The sequence below is a fragment of the Tubulanus polymorphus genome, chromosome 9, assembly GCF_964204645.1.
Source record: "Tubulanus polymorphus chromosome 9, tnTubPoly1.2, whole genome shotgun sequence".
NCBI lineage: Eukaryota > Metazoa > Nemertea > Palaeonemertea > Tubulaniformes > Tubulanidae > Tubulanus > Tubulanus polymorphus.
In genome coordinates, this window is record NC_134033.1 from 5,051,116 (window position 1) to 5,071,425 (window position 20,310).

Consider the following 20,310-nt stretch of genomic DNA (forward strand, 5'->3'; position numbering starts at 1 on the left):
TGACATTGATGTAGAATGGCTTCCTGTGATTATATAATGACCTATATTTGAACGTCGAAATGTTATATTGCATTGAATATCATAAGAAGACGTATTGTAATAGTGAAGGATGTATGATTATATCAGAAGCGGCAGGCATAAATAGAAATGATAAGTAAATCGGATTATTCGGTTAAATGGCGGATGTATACACGATTTGGAAGTCTGATATAAAAGTCAGACCCTGACGTGGGCATGCCGGTGGAATGACGAAGCTATCTACGATGTGTGTAGGGCCGGTGTGAATTTCATCAGCGGCTACAAGCGGTCAATATGAAAATGTGTAAACATATAATTTCAATATTCAAACGTTTTAGAAAATATGTTTGATATTAGGAGTATGCAGGTTTCGTGAGATTAGCAATTTATAATAGCATAGCTGTCATATACGGCTCCGCGTTCTCTGATGGCTTGTGAATTAGGTGACAATTGAATTCAATTCTTTATTGATCCTTATTACATTGAAATTCCGGGATAAAATTCCCAAATTCAATAAATACAAATTTTAAAATAAATTAATACAACATACATGACACACGGGTAATTCATACAGAACAACATAAGCATGTTATTTTAAATGACAATGTCTACCTCAACCCACCCAGACTCAACTCTAGGATATCGAGTGACAGCCAAACCCGTGGCCCGGGCCGGCTGGCTAGGCCACACGATATGTTCGAAGTCATGATGAAGCAGACATCAGAAGAGCTCGTTCTTCAACCATGGAGGCTATGAAGTTGCAGACCAGCTTAGAGGTATAAGTAAATGAAGTCGGTCGCAAGTTCGCGATCAATTATTGAGAATTTTCATTAAAAAAAATTTAAACTACTACTAGAGTCGAAAACCTGTATCATCTACCCAATCGCCAAATCTCATCATTTCCCAAATTTCTTAAAACTTCGATTTCAAATTTGCAATTCCACATTAGCTTAGCCCAGAAATTCTACATTTTTTTCGCAGGCGTCAAATAATTTTCTTAAATTAATTTTCTTGTTTATCGTTGCTCTAGCCGTACAGAAAATGTATTATTATGGCCCGAATCAGCCACCGTAGCTTTTGGTTGGTCTAAATACGTCAGTTTTGAAAAAGAATGGGCCGATTTAGAACGAGCCATTCGCAAGTTGTGCACCCTCGGTCCGTTCTAAATTCGAACGGACTAAATTTACACAGACTACATTTTTACGGACTAAATTAAGTAACACAGTGTGAACATGGCTGATATATGCGAATCTCTAAATCGTAAACTTTCCCCGCAAGAAACTAACGAAATAGTTTTTGACCTACCGGTGCAGACGATCAAAAGAAGAAGAAATCGATCCACGAAGGATTGGCGCGACATCTCAAACACAACTCGATTGGCAACTCGTGAATGAGATCGAGTAGAACGACTTTTGCCATCTTATACGGTTAGATATCGTAACCTGTAATTATCTTTACCAGATATCACAGGCTGTTCGCGAGGCATAATAATAATATCATTGATCATAATGATAATGATTATATGTGTCTTATACAGCGCTAAAGCTGCTCAGAGCGTTTTAGATTTTACGGTATTAATACCCCAACCATTTTGATACCCTAACATGTATCAGTCATCTCTCCCAGGAGAGACGTAACAGCCTAGCTAGCCGCTTAGGAGTCATCTATCAGACCCTGTACCTGTTTTCTCCTGGGTGGAGAGAGGCAATGAGGATAAGTGTCTTGCCCGAGGACACTACGGTAATGTACGGGGTTCGAACCCACGACCTGGCTTCCCTGAACAGCCGAACGCTAAAACCGCTCCGCACAGAGGCGTGGATACAGAAGTCCATCATATCGAGTGCCCATACTTTAACTTTCGAACACCATCGAGCTAGGGCTCTGGATCCGCCCCTGATTGTAACTATAGGAGTTATGCTCCGTTGCCGGAGATCTCTATTTCGCAGCGCGACAAGCTGAAGCACAAACACCGCCACACATAACTAGAAACTGTCTCAGAATTTCGCGTCCGAAATAAATATACAGATAAAAATTCATGGAGTAATTCAGTGACTTTATTAGCGCGCTTAACTGATATGGGATATCTAGAGTCTGATTTACACCGGGTATTAGATAAATCAGGACCAGTATGACGCATAGTGGGATTGAAGTCACGATGAAGAACACTCAGACCGAAGCCACCATTATCGTGGCTTGATTGGCGCTCGAGTTCGATTTACTGTTCTCGACTTTTTTCTTCATCTGATTTATACTATAGAAAAAACAAGCCGTGAAGAAAATAAGGCTTAAAGTCGGGTTGAAACCTTGTATCGTGACGATGAATAGATAGGTGACCGTCATTAGAGTGGGATCGCTGAGGTAACAACCGTGTATATCGTCGTAACTGTTAACGGTCAATAGAAACAGACTTATACCGGCGCAGATGACGAACGTTAAAAACGCCGTTAATGAAGTCTTAGTCGGTGTCCAAAAACTGGGACCCGAAAACGGAAATCGGATGATACAAAGACGCTCGACCCCGATCATAATCAGGAGACTGGGTGCGTAGCAACAGGTGGTGTTGTTGAAGAACTGTTGACCCGCGCAGAGCAACCAAGAGTTCAGGGGTATACAAATATAGCTTTGACCCTAGACCTAGTCTAGTGTTCAGTCATTGATTTTTATATACTCTACTTACGGGTTAAATTTAAAACAGTGTCTTAACCGTGTTCAAATTAAGCAAATCTTGCATTAAACCTCGTCGAAATATAGAAATGGCGCCAGGTATAGGTCTCTTTTTCCCTTTTGAAAAATGTTGTGTGAAAAAAAACAAGGAAAAATTCTGTTTTTGTATGGAAAATGAATATGTAGAATCCTTTCACTTTTGTGTGAAGAAATGTAAAAGTTTCAGAATCTTGCATCTCATCCCAGGTTTAGATAGAGTGCTATATGTAGTTAAACATTCTGTAGAATTCAAAAAGCCTCGGTGGTCTAGCGGGAAGACGCCGCGCTAGCAAATAGCCGGTCCGGTTTCGAATCTTGCTCTATTTTCTCTTCTCCTTTCTCAACACTTTCCTACTTCGTGACTCATGGTTTGGCCTAGGTCTATAAAAAATTCTATGAAAATAAGTTTTTCTCGTGTTGACAAAAAATATCAGTGCTGTCTGTATCGGTTTTTTGCGAAAGTTCAATGTACCTTGAACTTGGCGCCCGGTTCGTGCGTCCCCTGTGGAAGGTGCTTGCCCGCGTATGTTTTTCAAGCGCGGCCGGGTTTACATTTCTGCGTCGTCAACTCAACGACAGCAAGTCTGAATTTACTGTTAGACAAACAATAGACTAGAAAGTTCATACACGAATCGACCACGGTCAGACCGATGGCGATTTTCCGCTGAACCATCCGCGACTCGTACACGTTTAGATCAGCTATAGGAGTGTCCGGTATGGCGAAACCCGCGCGCTGCATCCGTCCGATAAACAGCAGCGATTCACAACCGACGAATACTGCGACGAGAGCGAACGACATTCTCAATGCGCGCAACTCCAACGTGTTGGAAGTTTGATTCTTTATCGCCGCCGAACGACTTTTCCCGATACCTGAAAATTTGTTCACGATCAAAGCGACGATCAAAACGACGTTGACGGCGAACAGCGCGATCATCGGAGCGATGATGTTGATTAGGGTGCCCTGCCAGCCTTCCAGACGAGCTTTCCAGTGACCGAAAATGCGATGGAAAAAAGGGAAAAACCTGCCTTGCCCGAGAGTAGGGGAATAGTGAATACATCGCTGCGGCACGAGTGCGCGGTCCAAAATAAACGACGGAATGAAACACAAAAAACTGAACACGGTCAACAAGAATATAACACAATTGACGACTTTCCGCGTCCAGAACACTCGTGATTTCAACGGGAAAAGCGTAATTACGAGTCGTTCCAAACTGATCAGAATAACACACCAGTTTCTGATCAGCTGGAAGATGTAAAACGGTCCTAAAGCGACCTGCGTGAATTCCCAGCCGAAAAACCAGTCGTCTATACGCAAAACGGTGTCGCCTAGATGTACGTAGAGGTGAATCGCGCGTAGAGGATACATGACGAACACGCTCGACGAGTAACATATGTCGAAAATCGCGAGAACTTTCAGTAGATAGTAGATATCCTTGTTCATCTTTTTCAAGACTAGAATCGTCGTGACGTTCAAAACGACGCCCGATATCGTGGCCGGTCCATAGAAAAAGATGTACAGATAAACGCTGATTTTATACTCTAAACGGATGGGCAGTTCAGCTCGGGCCTTATCGCAAACTCCGAGATAGACTCGTTTTGTGGTAATAGTCGACAGAACGGTGGTGTTTGAGTCAGCCATCGGTTGTCTAGCAGCTTCTCGCGCCCATTGCAACTTTACCCTCTGAAATATCACCCGCCTAAACTTGTCGACGTCAGTCAGTATACCCGCCTATTTTCAGTAGCAGGTAGAAATTTGTAAGACGACTGACTGCACGATGGTATATGTTGTCTAACCCGGAGGTGCAAGTTGATCGCAGGCCTATTCTAAATTATACAGCCACCGCTTCTGAACTATATGGAATATGAAGCTTGTTATTTTCAAAACTATATATATGCATATATTCTTGTTCATGTTTAGCAAGTTTCAACTCGGATATTGGCTTATATAACGTTGAGATGTTGAGACTCGATAAGGCTGTATGTATGGTAAATGTCTCTTGCAGGGGTTGCATCGTCAATGAAAAACGACATTTTCTTCATACGGTTTTTGCATTCTTGCTAAATCCTCTTGTTGCGTGTCTTTTTTCGCAAAGCCGAACACTTCAAAAAATAACCTACGTTACCAAATCTTGAGGAATAGACAAGTAGAAATGTTTGCAGTTTCAAAGCGGTAAACTACGCCAAAATCAGTACAGTTTGGACCAGGATTTGTTTTTACCCAATAAGACTGCTACCGAGTTAAATAGTGTATAGGATGAAACTATAAAATATATATATATATATATATATATATATATATATATATATATATATATATATATATATATATATATATATATATATACATACAGAACCACTGAATTAACGGTTTACCAAGCAAGATAAACAATACTGATTTAGGAGGAGTCTACAGTAATTGGGGTATGAAAGTGATTCAGACGCTTCCTCGAAATTTGAAATTTACACCGATCGATAGAACGAACGCCATCAATAGGGAGAAACTGGAACTAAACCAACAAGTGTCGGGGCTTCCGTAAACCGCACCGGAGTAGTGAGTGGTATCGGTGTTGTGTAGGACGATACACGGTCCGACAATGAGGAATGGAGAAAACCAAACTGATAGTAGATAGTACAGTAACGTCTTAGGAGAATCGATCAGTGTACGAATAGCAGAAAATGTAGTGAACATGTGAACAGAAACAGCGGCCATAGAAGCGAAAACAACCATCCAAATATAGTGTTTAACAGCGGCCATCGACACGCATGGTAATCGATCATCAACGCCGACCAGGCTGGAAATATGAAGAGTTTGAGCCACGGCGAGAGTTATACAGAGATTGACGATGAGTTTACCGGGAAGAGTTCGCTGATCGGGTATATTCAAGTAGATTACGACCGTTATCACGAGACTGACGACCGACAGACAGCTAAAGGTGAAGGTTATCAGAAAATCGCGATCGGAAAATAACGAACTGACCGTTATTTTGAATTTTGAATCGTTTTGTCGTCTGCAAACCATGGCTCCTTCACTAGAATACACTCGCATGCAGTCGGTGATTTTAGTGGAACATTTACTCGATTTTACTATTTATGTTTTTCCGTCGTCGCTGGTAATTTGAAAAATTCTGTAATATTTGAAAGACGGGTTGGACTGGGCTAGAAATGAGTTACTTCCGGTTTGGGTCATATTATTTTCTACGTCTGCCTCTGTATCGATGACGTCACAGCGAGTATTCTTAGTCAAACTCGTAGTCGACAACTCGTAACCGGAAATGGTCACAAGACTGCCATCTTCACCGAATTGACACGTGATCATCGCCTCATATTTGCTCAAGATTGATTCCATAGTGACGTCACCGAGAAACTCTTTGTGATTGGTAAGCGTGAAGTCGCGTCTGTACAATGACGATTCATAGCTTAAAGATGATAAACTTCCTATTTCTGTAATCTTTGATTTATCGACAACGCCGCAGACTTTCACTTTGAAATACATCAATTCATACCCAAAGTTTTTCATAACAAATCGCTGAGTTTCGTTAAACGTAATAAAGAAAGAGAAATACACGCGTACGGATATTCTAGGCCATTCGTTCTCAACAAGCCGACAGATGGCGTTGTCTTCGTCGGTACCCTGTAGTCGATCCCCGTAAACAGCCGTATCCGCGTCATCTACGCGTCTCCTGGTCGAATATTTCGTTTGTTTCCGAGCAGAGAAATTCTTTCGGCGCCCACGAGATGACGGGCATTCCCGCAGTTCGAAATTCTACGCCGCTCGCGAGACTGAAATCGAGTAAGATGTTCAAACCGAATGTTTTTTGGCCGGTTTGATCATAGTTACAAACTAAGGTCCATTCGTTTAAAGCGCTGTCACTCAGTTCACATTTGATACAGTAATAGTAAAAAATCCTGATACTCCCCCCCCCCCAGGATTACATCAGGCTTTCCGTAGACGTCGGTGATACGTGGGGACGTAGGAATCCTAAGGTATCGAAATCAAGATTTTGGGAGTCGAATATCTGGTCATGGTTATCATTCCTCATTCGCATGAAAAGTCGCTTTCCTGGGCCACATTTAACCACCAGAAATGCAAGTCAGGATTGAGTTGAGAGACATGAAAGTCTCGAATAGAAATCAAACGTGATTATAGATCACTCAGTTCAGTTTTTAGTGGGTTTCTTATACATTGAAAGAGTGTACACTGTATCCTGAACGATTATCATATGCCAAACTGCATTACATATCCTGAATCATCATCAGAGCAGTGTAGCCCGATCAGCACAAAACAAACGAAACAAGGCAATTCGATACTACGTATCTATGTCCCCCGCGATAGCCAGTAGGGAATGAATGACCCCCGAAGACACTAATCTTTGGTATAGAAAAATGATGAGTGTATCCATGGATAACCATACTATGAAATATCATTTTCCTGCTATGTAATTTAAGAATTGAGTTTACAGGGTTTTAGGCAAACGACGTTTACCAACCTTGACCTTTGACCCTAGAACTCCAAAATCACTAATGCACATCCTCTCCCCAGGGGTAATCATACTATGAAATAGCATTGTTCTGTTATTAATGGTTCTTCTTGGATCGTGTTTCCAAGCTTTCATATGAATAATATCTAGTGACCTTGACATTTTTCCCCAAAATCAATAGGGCACATCCTCTCCCTAGGGGTAATCATGCGATGTAATATCATTGCATTGCTATCAACAGTTCTTTCTGAATCACATTCACGACACAAGGTTTCACATGAATGACCTGAAGTGACCTTGACCTTTGATCCTTGGAGCCCAGAATCAATAGGGCACATCCTCTCCCTAGGGGTAGTCATACTACGTAATATCATGGTCCTGCTATCAACGGTTCGTCTTGAATCGCGTTCACAAGGTTTCACATGAATAACCTGTAGTGACCTTGACCTTTGGTCCTTGGACCCCAAAATCAATAGGGCACATTCTCTCACTAGGGGTAATCATACTGCGTAATATCATAGTCCTGCGATCAACGGTTCTTCTTGAATCGCGTTCACAAGGTTTCACATGAATGACCTGTAATGACCTTGACCTTTGGTCATTGGACCCCAAAATCATTAGGGCACATCCTCTCCCTAGTGGTAGTCATACTGTGTAATATCATAGTCCCGCGATCAACGGTTCGTCTTGAATCGCGTTCACAAGCTCATGCGGACGGACGGACAGACGGACGGACGGAGGCGGATACCAAGTCCCCAGCTCGCGGCCTACGCCGCGCGGGGGACAATAACAAGGATTAGTTTATAAATCAAAGAGCAAACAAAGTGAACGAGGCCTCGGACTCTTCATCTACCGGGTTAAGAAGCCTAGAGTTTAGTGACTGTACCTGCCTGCACTGTGGATAATTGGACTGTTCGCTGAGTGGCGGGTCTGTATGAATTCTGTTGATAATAATTCAAGAAATTACAAGTAATCATCTTACACGATTTAATCGAATTTTTCCAAAAATCGAATAATGCTCGAATTCCTAGCTGTTAAACCTTACACATTGTCAGAGAGCCAGAAGTGTGTTGTATTCATCAACCATCGAAACGAGCATCGACAAACTAACTTGAAATGAACATTTAAATTATATTTGAAGAACAAGACTGATTTTTCCACGGGCTCCAGCGGTTGGATCATCGATTGTCACCGTAAAGTTACCGAGATGTGGGGGAAACGCTGACTTTTATGAATTCATGAGTTTGATAAATTGATCCGAGTTAATGTTGAAGAATGGCATCTTATTAATGATTTTAATTAGGATCGTCAACGCGCGTTGTGGTTCCTGATGTGGCTTGATGAGCTTGGGAGGAACTACGTAATTCACACATTAGTCGTGCTGCATCGTCACAATATATAACTAATTTCGACCACGTTCACTACATAAGGCGTGGAGCCACTTAATGGTGTCTTAGTTGATATCCGAATATCATGATTAGGTTGTTCGTGTAATCATCGAGGTCTAATGAACATGGCGTAGCCGGGGGAGACAGTTCACGTGTGAAATTCATCGAACTCCATTTTTGTGCGCTAAAAATATGCTTTAAATATTAAGGGATATCCGAGCACTTCCCGACCTTTTGAAGCCCTTTGTCAAGTTACCTATTGGACAATTTCGACAGCGGAATAATTAACACGCAGAAAGCACATAGAGACAAATATTCCCTCTATTTTTAGGTTTCTCTTTTACACTAGAATTTCAGTTTCGTAAATGTCTACTAGACAACGACTAAAGTTCTAATTGTACAGTTAGTTTAGATAAACAAATAAATTTGGGAGTCATCGTTCAGAGAAACCCCGGGCCACGCGATGACTATAGTCTACACGGACGAAAACGAAATCGCCTCGTAAGAATTCAGCGAGATGAACGTCAAAAACTCCGATTCACAGAAGATTTGACCTGAAAAGTGTCACTAAAACTTACGTCGTCGCAAATACATTAAAGTATTACGTCGCTGTAGAAATATATATGTCGGGACGTTATTACGTTGCAAAAAAAACATGCGTCGGTGCAGCGCTCATATTTGTTACATTCATCGCGTTAATTCCCACATAAGGATTGAGTTGAGACACATGAACAGAACGGTGATTAGACAGTTTAGTTTAGTTTAGTTCAGTTTAGAGGATTTGTATTCAAAGAAAATGACAGTGTACTTTTGCCTGCGAACGATTTTGATGCCAAACCGCATTGCATCTATAAATGCAATGCGGTTTGGCATCAAAATCTCTATCAATCATAGAGTAATGGAGCATGAGCAAGAAAATAACGAATTAACAACGGTCAGTTAAAAAAATCGAAAAGCGAACAGAGTGAGCGCAGTGTATGTACCTGTCATTGACACTTCACCGGGAGGAGAAGAGTACCTTCAGCGTGGATGATTGGATTGAATGGTAGGTGATTTATTTGTTTTACAATAATATCATAAAACAAATATATTATATTCAACCCCCAATATACCACCCTCGAATATCTTGCATTTCAAGATTATGAAAACAGCAAATAATCATTTAATACGTATCTCATGCCTCACGTTGCACATCCAGAGAAAGTCGAGCAGAAGTAGAATAACTAATCTTTCTTCTTTTTAAGAACGAATGATGGTTGATTTTATTTCCTCACTGTGAAACCTTACAAATTTGTGAATGACTGTCGGATGTCTAACTAATGAAATATATTAAAATGTAGAACACCTGGACATGGGCTATCAGGATTTTTATGCCCACGTGAAAAGGGGAGGGGGCAGACAAACTCGTTCGGGTAATTGGAGTTACGCTAGGGCTTATACATTGCACTGATCGAAGTGGTGACTTGGCAATTTCTCTTTGTTATCGTTCATTTAATACAAAGAAATATTTTCTGCGTTTCAAGCGAATTTGTTTCAAAGCGGCACTTTCGGTGGAGAGAGGCGTGGCCACGGAAGAGGCGTGACACGACTATCAATCACATTGATGTGTGACCCGCAGCTCGCGTATCTCCCATCGCATATTAAATCACCAGAAGATTCTTACCGCCGCAATCTGGCCCATGAAAACACTTTTACTGACGATATCGGATTATTTATAACTGATCGAGAACCAAAAACTTGCATTTTCGAAAGCTGACTTTTTCTATAAGAACGGGAATTTACATTGTGTGCTCTTTGCAGCGACGTCATCGTAGAGTTTTCTAATTAATTTCATAACCGTGTATAAAAACTTTTTACCGAAGATCCGTCGTGAAGCAGCCGTGTGTGGATCGTGAATCACGCGAACAAGAAGAAAACATCAATCAAGTAATTGAACTTTGATGAGATATATTCACGAGTTGAAACAAATACGTCGATAAAGAAATGAACTCGACTTCAAATAACGCGAATGAAACTTATCCCCAAGAACGACACCTCTATGGCGCGTCCTGCTACTTCTATTTTGTCTATCCAGTGGATTTGGTGAACACTATGAACCGGTCGATAAAGTGGGTACACATTGTTTGCACCTCGTTCTTTATTGTCTTCGGTCTGATGATGAATATCGTATCATTAATCGTTATGATGATGCCGAAAATGCGCAAGAGCTCGTTCGCGGTCTACTTGGCAGCTCTAGCCATAAGCGACGGCGGTAATTTGATGCTGCACAGTATTTTCTGGATTAATTACATCAGCGCCCTTTCGGGTAGACCGTTGGTCATCGTGGTCTTTGGAGGGTTCGCAAAGAGCTTTATGAAATACATAAGTATGTATTTTGCCGCTTTGAGCAGTTGGTTAGTAACATTGATAAGTATTGAACGTTTTATCGTTGTCTGTTTTCCGATGTCAGCGTCGCGTTTGTATCGCCGTGGATCGGCCCGTGGCGCCACCTGTTGCACGGTTCTAAGCGTCCTTTGCGTAGTGTTAATCGACGGTTCCCTGCGTCCATGGATGAACTACCACACCAGTTGTAGGATACCCAATCGACGCCGCGACTCACGCGCTTTAGGGACTCTAATGATGGGCTACCTGCCTTTTATCATTATAACGTTTTGTTGCGTGAGTATAGTCGCAGTTTTGAGACTCCGCAGTGCTAGAATGCCGATCGCCGCCGTCAAATTAACCAATAACAGAGTTACTCGACTTATGCTTCTCGTAATGCTCGTTTTTCTCGTTCTGTTATTTCCTACTGTAGTTACTCTTACTCTAGTAACCGTGCTCCCACACTTGCGAGAAGTTCTGCAATTGGTATCGAGTTCAATGTCCGTCATTCTTTCAGAAATAAGCTATTCGGTCAATTTCCTCATTTACGCATTGGCCAGTCGAAAGATGAGGGAAGCGTTTGCTGAAAAGTTTCTTATTTGGTCGACAGATGGCACTCGTAGCAACATCCGATTAAGGGATCGAATGAATAACAAAATTAAGTCCAAAGAGACAACGGACTCTCCTACACCCGCTATTAATGCTAGTGAACCTTAAAGGCCATCGATCTTGTGTTTGACGTGGAAGCAGATGAATGAACAACGTTTTAGCAAGAATCAGTCTCAATGAATATACACGAAATGTATATTTACTGGATGTAGAAGAAAATCAGAATCGTTGGAAATATAAATAAATGTTTGCAACGTTAATGTCACGAAAGCGGTTGCTCTCTTATTGTCATATTTTAACATTAGGCATTCAGAAGTTTTGGCTGAAATAGGCAGAAATACAGGTATCCATCTCCAGCACCCCTGGAAACATGCACCATTGTAAGGTTAGGTCATATCGACCAGGTTTTGAAAATGTGTTGATTAAAGATCTCATCTGGTACGTAATTGATTTTAGTTATGTACACGTTACCGTAAAACGGGGTGAATAGGAACAGGCAGAGGGAAAAGTTTTTTCTCTCCTCATATGAACTTTAACGTTTGACAAATTAATTCTAAATTCTTTTCAAACTTTAGCCACAACGCTAGCTAAGAAAAAACACAGTAAATTATGGAAGTCAATAGGAACAGGCACATCTCTATGAAAAAATATATGTTCCTTTTCAAATTTTGATAAGTTGAATTTACTACCTTGTACCACTTGGTCATATGGACATGATATTTTCTGTAATCCAGCCAATATTGGGTTCTACGTTAGGTACACGTATAACATGTAAATGACTGCACCGGTGAATGTATGTTCTAAAGTTAATGTTGATTGCTGATCATGAAACAATTAAACCGGTAGTGCCAGCAGGTACACAACCAATTTTCGACGTCGATCCTGCGTTGAAGACTGTGATGTCGAAATACTAACGTGGATTTACGTCGATGGTTTTGTTTGTTGTAAGCTGGCGTCGCTTTACTAGTTAATTTCAATGTTTTATCGACGTGGGTTAAAAACAAAGTTCTTTTCGACTAAAATTATTCGATCGACGTAATAACGTCGCGGACATCATACCGAAACAAAAACATGGAAAATGGTCACGATCATACATAAAGAAAGATTAATCATAAATATTGGTTCTAGATTTGGTTGCCCTCACAACGCGTTGTTGGGGCATGCTGTATTCACTTCGTCGTCCGTTCATCTGTCCGCAGTGTTTTCCGTGCCCTAGCACCTAAACCCTTTGACAGACTTTCTTTAAATTCAAAGAGTTGTGTTGTCCTTGGTTAGTATCTGATTAGATTTTGGGTCCTGTAGGTCCAAGGTCAAGGTCGCAGAAATCCATTTTGTGAAATTCATTTCTGGGCTCTAACTCACAGATAGTTTAAAATAACTAAATGAAATTCCATACGGATAGGATATTCTATTCTTAGCGTGGGTAAGGCCACAGCAAAAGAAAACCCTGTTTCTCGGGCACGAACGACCCGACTCGATATTTCGCCATTTCAAATAATCATTTCCAGAAAAAATATAATTGCTTATGAACGTCGCCACCGGGTATACCCAACCAAGGACCGGTTAGTCTAACTTGTTGTTTACAGCAACCGGGCCAGATTCAGACCGTATAACATTAGATTTATCTACTAACTGGTAGTAAAAATCTGAACCGACTAATAACGCTACATTGAAAGAATTTGAACCACTGTTCACGCTATGTGCGAATGTTATACCCTTGAACTCAGGAATCCTAGAAAACGATGTAACTTGAACTGACATAGGTTTAGTAATAACAGGGACAACTAACGCATCAAGCTCAAAAGGTTCCTCTTCGACAGAAATAACATTCAAAGTAATAATTATCAACTTCTTTGAATCCTGATGATCTAGCATCAAAACCAGAAAAGTTAAAAAAATTCTCGTCTCTTCGTCTTGAAATTGATCAAATTATAATGATTGGGTTATGAATGACCTCTGAGATCCGTCATCAAATAACATTCCTGTATTTTCAATAATTATCTAACAGGAGACAGTTGTCACAGCAGCAACAGCAGTTTTTAATAAAACCGAACCGTACGATTGCCCTTGAATAGTAGTACAGTAAACTGTGGCCAGGTCGGATCTGGCCGAGTCGTATATAACCACTCAACTCGGCGGCGGTGCAATATAAAAAAAATTCAGTTTCCTATATGAAATAATGCTTTCGTATTCTCGTAGCAATGTCTCAATCGTTTTCGTTACTTACTGCGGCTAAGTCGTATATTCTGAACGACCATTGGTCTAACCAGTATTATTCAATCCCCAGTAAATTCAATGACAATTTGTGACCGGACCAATAATGCTCGTAGGGCCGGCGTTGACCGTTCGAAACAGTAAATGAATTCTGCGGGTGGGTTCGAATCCCGGATAAATGACACTGACAGCAGAACGATTGCTGGCATGCGAGGTGGCACCCGACATGTGAATGCTGACCAGGGGATTTCCCGGCTACAGAATTAGATAGGGTTAATCGATCGCACATCAGACAGATGATACAAGCCACGAGCAACCAAAAACTGATGTTACTTATTTAAATAGTACACATTTGATTATTTATTTACGTTTATTTCTGCATATAACAGTTTTTACAGTGAGTAAACCCTATATTAGCAACCATAGTCCTTAAATTTGAATTTGTAACTTGTAAATGTTTAACTTAACCATTTTGCCTATAATGTACTTGTACCTTGGCACTGGAACTTATATTATAATGTATATTAATATTCGGAATAAACATCTTTATAACTGCAAAAAAAATAGTCCTTAATGAATGAGTTCCAAAATATTTAAAAAAAAAATGGTCCTTCAGAGTCGGATTCCAACCATGTCGGACGAAACTTAGGCGAAGACTGTAGTACTGGTTATAGCCTGATCTGAAAAATCGACGCTTAAAGATGCAAGATTCTGGTTTCTTTAATTCCGACCCAACTGTTGACTGTTGTAACTTAATAGACTCATTCGAATCGATTTTAACATGTAAGCCAACCGGGATTTTCGACAGGTTTGCTCCACGTAAACTAGTATGTTGGGAAACTGAACATGATTTATATTTTATTTTGGAAACAAAATCTTATACAAATATATACAAACGTAATACACGTAAATATAATACACGTGTAAATGTGACAATATAAGGTTATATTTGGGTTCATTATTTAATTGTTCACCTACGAATAAGATTCAATGAAACGTTTCGATATTCCGAAAAATTTGATAATGTTATTTAAGGACAAAACGATTCGCGTGAGCAATGAAATCATCAAAATCATCATCTCAAATAATCTCAATCGATTTTTCAAAAACTACAAATTACTATGATTTTGAGAGTATTTTGATATTGTTCTGTGAGCTCTCTAGAAAGTAGAAACTAGTTTGGATAAACATTCTGTCTCATGAAAATATGTTGAACCAAAAGAATCCAGGAGTAATTCAAGAATTCGTCAGTAGGCCGATCTCGAAGAGTTCGTTAACCTAAAGAATCGAGAATTCCAAACACTTACAACTATATCAACATGATACATATCGTTATGAAACCACCACTGCTGCTACACTAACAGATGGTTTTTTTTTGTAAAACTAGGTTTATAAAATCAAAGGCTTTTATACCGTTGAAGATATCAATGTAATAAATCATTTCACGTTTATACATTTCGTCTCTAAAACGCTTAAAATTCATCCATTGTGTAAAACTAAACTTGAGTCGTCTACACGTGTTACAGTTGTTCGATGACTTTTACGCGCGTTGCGATGAAGAAACTACTCGGTACCACCGAATCAATAACGAATAGCGAATAACGTATGACGATTAACCAATAGCGAATAACGTTTAGCGATTGACGAACAGCGTGGCGGTCCAGGAATTCCGTACGGTTCAGGTTTTCAAAAAGAGAGAGATCGTGAAAATATATACATACAAGCATTCATAGAATGTGCATATTACGCATTGGTAGGTGTTCCATTTCATAGATTACAGGTTTCTCTCTCACGATGAATTTCAGTTCGCAGACGACTTCACTACTCTCTACAACTACTAGAAATCCCTGCTCACCTTACTTATTCCAAAACGTATTGTCAATCAGCGTAAAACTAGCTGGAGGTTTTCCTATCAGTATCGTCGGAATAATTTTGAATAATTTCAGCATTGTGATTTTACGTCGCCAAACTTCAAATCACATATCGCTCTACATTCTGCGATGTCTGGCAGTGGCTGACATAATCTTTCTTACATTTCACATAATTCAAGAACCTTTTCGTTTCATTGTCTCCGGTTTGACCCAGGGTAGTCATATGTTCGTGATTCCTACGAGTATGAGTTGGGGTGTTCGGCCATGGATCTATCGGGTAGCTTGGTTACCGAGAACCTCAGCGCAAGTGACAAGGAACTGGATAACTGTACTACTAGTTTTAGAAAGGTCCTTTTCTATCGCTAGGCCATTCTTCGCTAGAACTCATTTCACAATACCAAGGGTAAGAATTGTAGTTTGTTGTTTCTATATTATTTTTGGTATCTTAGGCTCTCCATTGATTATCGGTACTACAGTAGGTATCTGGTTTTATGACGAATGTAATAAAGTCGTCATAAAATCCATCCGCGGAGCAAGCGATCCCATACGAAAATACTTCCTCACTGTATTTATGTGGATTGATGACTTTCCTAGTCCTTTGTACAAAGAAATCCTGCCTGCCTTAATGCTAATAATTTTCAACAGCCATCTGATATGGACTCTGAGAAAGATAAGTTCTAGGAGAAAAGAAATGACACACGAAGGCGAACAAAGGCTAGACGTGAAAGCTATCAGGATAGCTGTAGCTATTGTTATTCTGTTTATCGTCTGTGAAATCCCTGCTTCGTTCCGATCTTATAACGAATTCATCGGTCGCTTCGTCAAAATGCCACCTATTAAATACTCTCACACCATCTATACCCTTCAAGAACTGTTTACCGATCTTTTACCGACCTTAAACTCGTCTGTAAATTTCTTTATCTATTACTTAGCAAACGATAATTTTAGAGGAACTGCAAAAAAACTGTTGAGAAGGCGGCCGATTTAAACTCCGTCGAGCGAAACAGATATATTTTGGATCCGTCCAGGCTTTTTTAGATTTCAGAGCCCCATCCCCAACGCCATATTTGACGAGAATTTAACATGTGTGATTGCCGTTTAATCACTAAACCAGTTGAATTAAAAAGATGGAATAGAATTTGCAAAAATCACTCTGGATACTTAAAGTTGATGAGAACATAAAAATAATGATTAATGCAACGTGAGCCAGGTACTTTGAAATGGATGTTGTCATTGCGAATTTATTAAAAGAACTGTTGAAGGTCTCTTTAAAACTGCGTACATTAATTACTTTTTTTAATTAATTAATTTTTTTAGAACATCAAATCTCTATATAGATTCAATTAACCCGATTGCCTTCTTTCTTACACTTTATGTCACAGTATCACTATCTCCGACGATCTTAGTTATTACATAATAAGCAAATTGCGATACTTTGTGATATTTGCTAACAGTATGAATTCAAGCGTATATGCGGCTTTGTGTGATATGTAATACGTATCATAGCGAATGGACAACGAGAGGGTTGTGAAATCGGAGGAACTGACTCCGTGGAATAACAATATACCGAGATCTACCTACCTAGAGTCGCCGTGACAGAAATGAAACAGCGCGAAATGGCTTCAAAATTATAACTTAAAAAGTTCGTAGCCACTATTATCTACATATATAATAATTGTAATAAATCGTTGAATCTAATTCTGTCTTCTGTAATGAATTTCTATGTTCGCAATAAAACACTGATGTTCACTGGTACGAAAAACAACCGCTTCTATTACGAGATTATATGAAATTGAGAGGAGACCTCAAAATAACAAGAAACGAGTGATTTGAATCATCAATTAAAAACCGCGTCTTCTAAAAATACATCCGAGAAATATCGACATCAAAACAAAATCGCGCGCCCAAAATCAGCTCAAATACCAATGAAATAGTTTACCCATATAAAACCAGAAAATCTAGGTTCCACAGGAATAGGGCCCGACCGAAACCGGCTGTCTGAACCTGAAACCAGTTGTACGTAAGTAAATGTCATTTGTATTTCATAAGAAGTAGAGTTCAACTCTTCAACTCTTCATCTTACTCAAATCACACTTAACTCACAAACTGTCAAAAATGTCCAATCAAGTTCAATTGTAAATAAATGCAACTTATTGTTAAAAGGTTCCACTTAAACTTACATATTCTGTATTTTATATCAACAGCTGAAATTATGTTTTAATTTAAAGATCTATCAACTAAGTATTCTAACCTAACCTATATATTCGGCCTACCCATTCAGGCTAGGTTTTGGGGGTAGGGAGGAGGATACTGAAATTGAGAGACATGATATACAGGTCACACCGGAAATCTTCAGTCACTCTGTCATCATCATTCAACTTAAGGTTCAATCTACTGTGACTAGGGGATCTTGATCTTCTCACTGAAGTAGAACATACAGGCCGCACCTGAATCGGGCCACTCTGTTGTGTGCTGGGGGTGAAGACACGTACTCTGTGGCCCAATCTTCTGGGTTCTTGTCTCAGCGATGACCCTGAAATTGTCATGTTTATTTCAAGTAAAATATTTACATAAAAGGCGTTGTCTTATAAAACAATACATTTGAAAAATCTGAAATTCTGTAAAAATAGAAAAAAACCTGAAAACAGAGAGAAACCCTGGAATAAAAGAAGCATGGAATACAGGAACATGAAATAAAGATATGAGGCATAAGTAATAAACAAACTGCTATTTCTATCTGTAGACCCAGAGACCCACAGGACCCTGACGTAAATAACACCCTATTTACTAATTAACGCATTTTATTTAAAATTGTATTAATATTCATGCATTTCTATAACTTACTAACTCACCGAGTAAGTTCCTAAACTAATTAAACCTATAAAACATAATTTCGACTGTTAATGTTTTTCTAACTTACAATTTATCCAATCCTGTGTGTGTAATGTATGAATCCAATGATAATCCTTGAGTCAATTTGAATCCTTGTGTTTTTTATAACAGTTCAGTTCATTGAGCACAGTTTATATCAATCCGGTAATTAGTTTGAGCGCGATTTCATTCCAAATAAATCCTGAACAATAATACAATTCAAATTCCATTTAATTTCCAGTAACGGCTCAGTTTTTGAGAACGGTTTATCTTTCATCCATCCAGAATACATCCTAATATGTTCACAAGAGGGGTCTGCTTGTTTTACGGGAGACAGTTTGAGCACCTCTTTTCAGACTGGTTAACCATACACCATCGCGATAACCTCTAGGTGTGAACATATACAAGACACCCAGTTGTAATAATCTGTGCGAACGACAAGAATTGTCGAACACAATGAAGTTTCATATTTCATATTATCTAACTATTGGGGTCACTGGTCATAATCCATCTTCGCTCTATAAACTGCGCGGCGACTCTAGTGAAGAAATCAATCTATTCTGAACTGCATGAAGTTTATATCGGTATAAATCATAAATCTCTGATAGCAAAATGATTTAATTTGAAAATTGAATTATTAAAATTGCCGCGAAAACCAGCTTCCAAAACTTCATCATCAATGATTGGACGCATAATTAGTCATACTCGTCGATGATTGGCTAATTTGTACGAAATATGCATAAACTGGATGATTTACGTAAGTTCTCAGCGGACCCGATATTTACGCGGGAACCTTACAAATGGTTCCACCTTCTTAGGAATAAAAGTTCCATTACTTCTGTGAAAATCCACCCTCCGAAGACATGGCTGACTTCAGCCCCGGAAATCCAGGAAGAAAGACACTGAATATTTGGATGGATGAAAGCTGTGGGTACTGGAGTGTGTAATGGGTAGTGTAGTGTGATCTGTGTGCATTTGTGGCCAGCACACAGATCACATTGTTCATTGGGTTTAGTCCAGGACTCGCGAGATTTTCAACAACACGGAAGTAACGTGTAATAAATGATGACTTGAATTGCATGACTACCTACCACCCCTCATTATTGTTGGAAAACTAAACGTTCCGCACGACTAAAAATTAGTAATAATAATCAATAACATTTTAGGAATGGCCAGAATTTTAACTTAGGTTCTATCTCTTTTTTATTTTACAATTGCGATTGGTATAATTTTTTTTAAACGGCCGTTAAGGCTTCATGTTTCGTCTGCAATTCACTGCAAATAGTTACGCAACTACGCACATTTCAGTGTTTTTGGCAGCTGTACACTCAATCGGCACCGTTCGTGACTAGCTTCACTGCGGAATTATCATTAATCAACATCGCCATATCACATCATCATTTTATATTGTGCCTTAAAACCCTAACAGCCGAAATAATTGAAATACACACACGATTTCTATCATTGAAAATTGAGAGAATGGCCGTGTTTGTGTTCTGCTGCTTCACGTAAATCCCGCGGGGTGGCGCCACCGCGCGGATAGGGGCCTATACGTCCAGAGCCCTAGCTTGATGGTATTCGAAAATTAAAGTATGGGCACTCGATATGATGGACTTCTATATCCACGCCTCGGTGTGGAGCGCGGAGCGGTTAGAGCGTTCGGCTAATCAGGGAAGCCAGGTCGTGGTTTCGAACCCCGTACATTACCGCAGTGTCTTCGGGCAAGACACTTATTCTCATTGCCACTGTCCACCCAGGAGAAAATGGGTATCTGGCCTGATAGATGACTCCGACTAT

At 39.8% G+C, this 20,310-nt stretch overlaps 1 protein-coding gene across 1 annotated transcript; it reads right to left on the reverse strand.

The window, feature by feature from the left end:
• Positions 1 to 3,253: 3,253 nt before the first annotated feature.
• Positions 3,254 to 4,360, reverse strand: LOC141910477 (uncharacterized). The gene has a single exon (XM_074801169.1). It carries the CDS (start codon positions 4,358 to 4,360, stop codon positions 3,254 to 3,256), a length of 1,107 nt encoding a protein of 368 aa, XP_074657270.1.
• Positions 4,361 to 20,310: the final 15,950 nt, after the last annotated feature.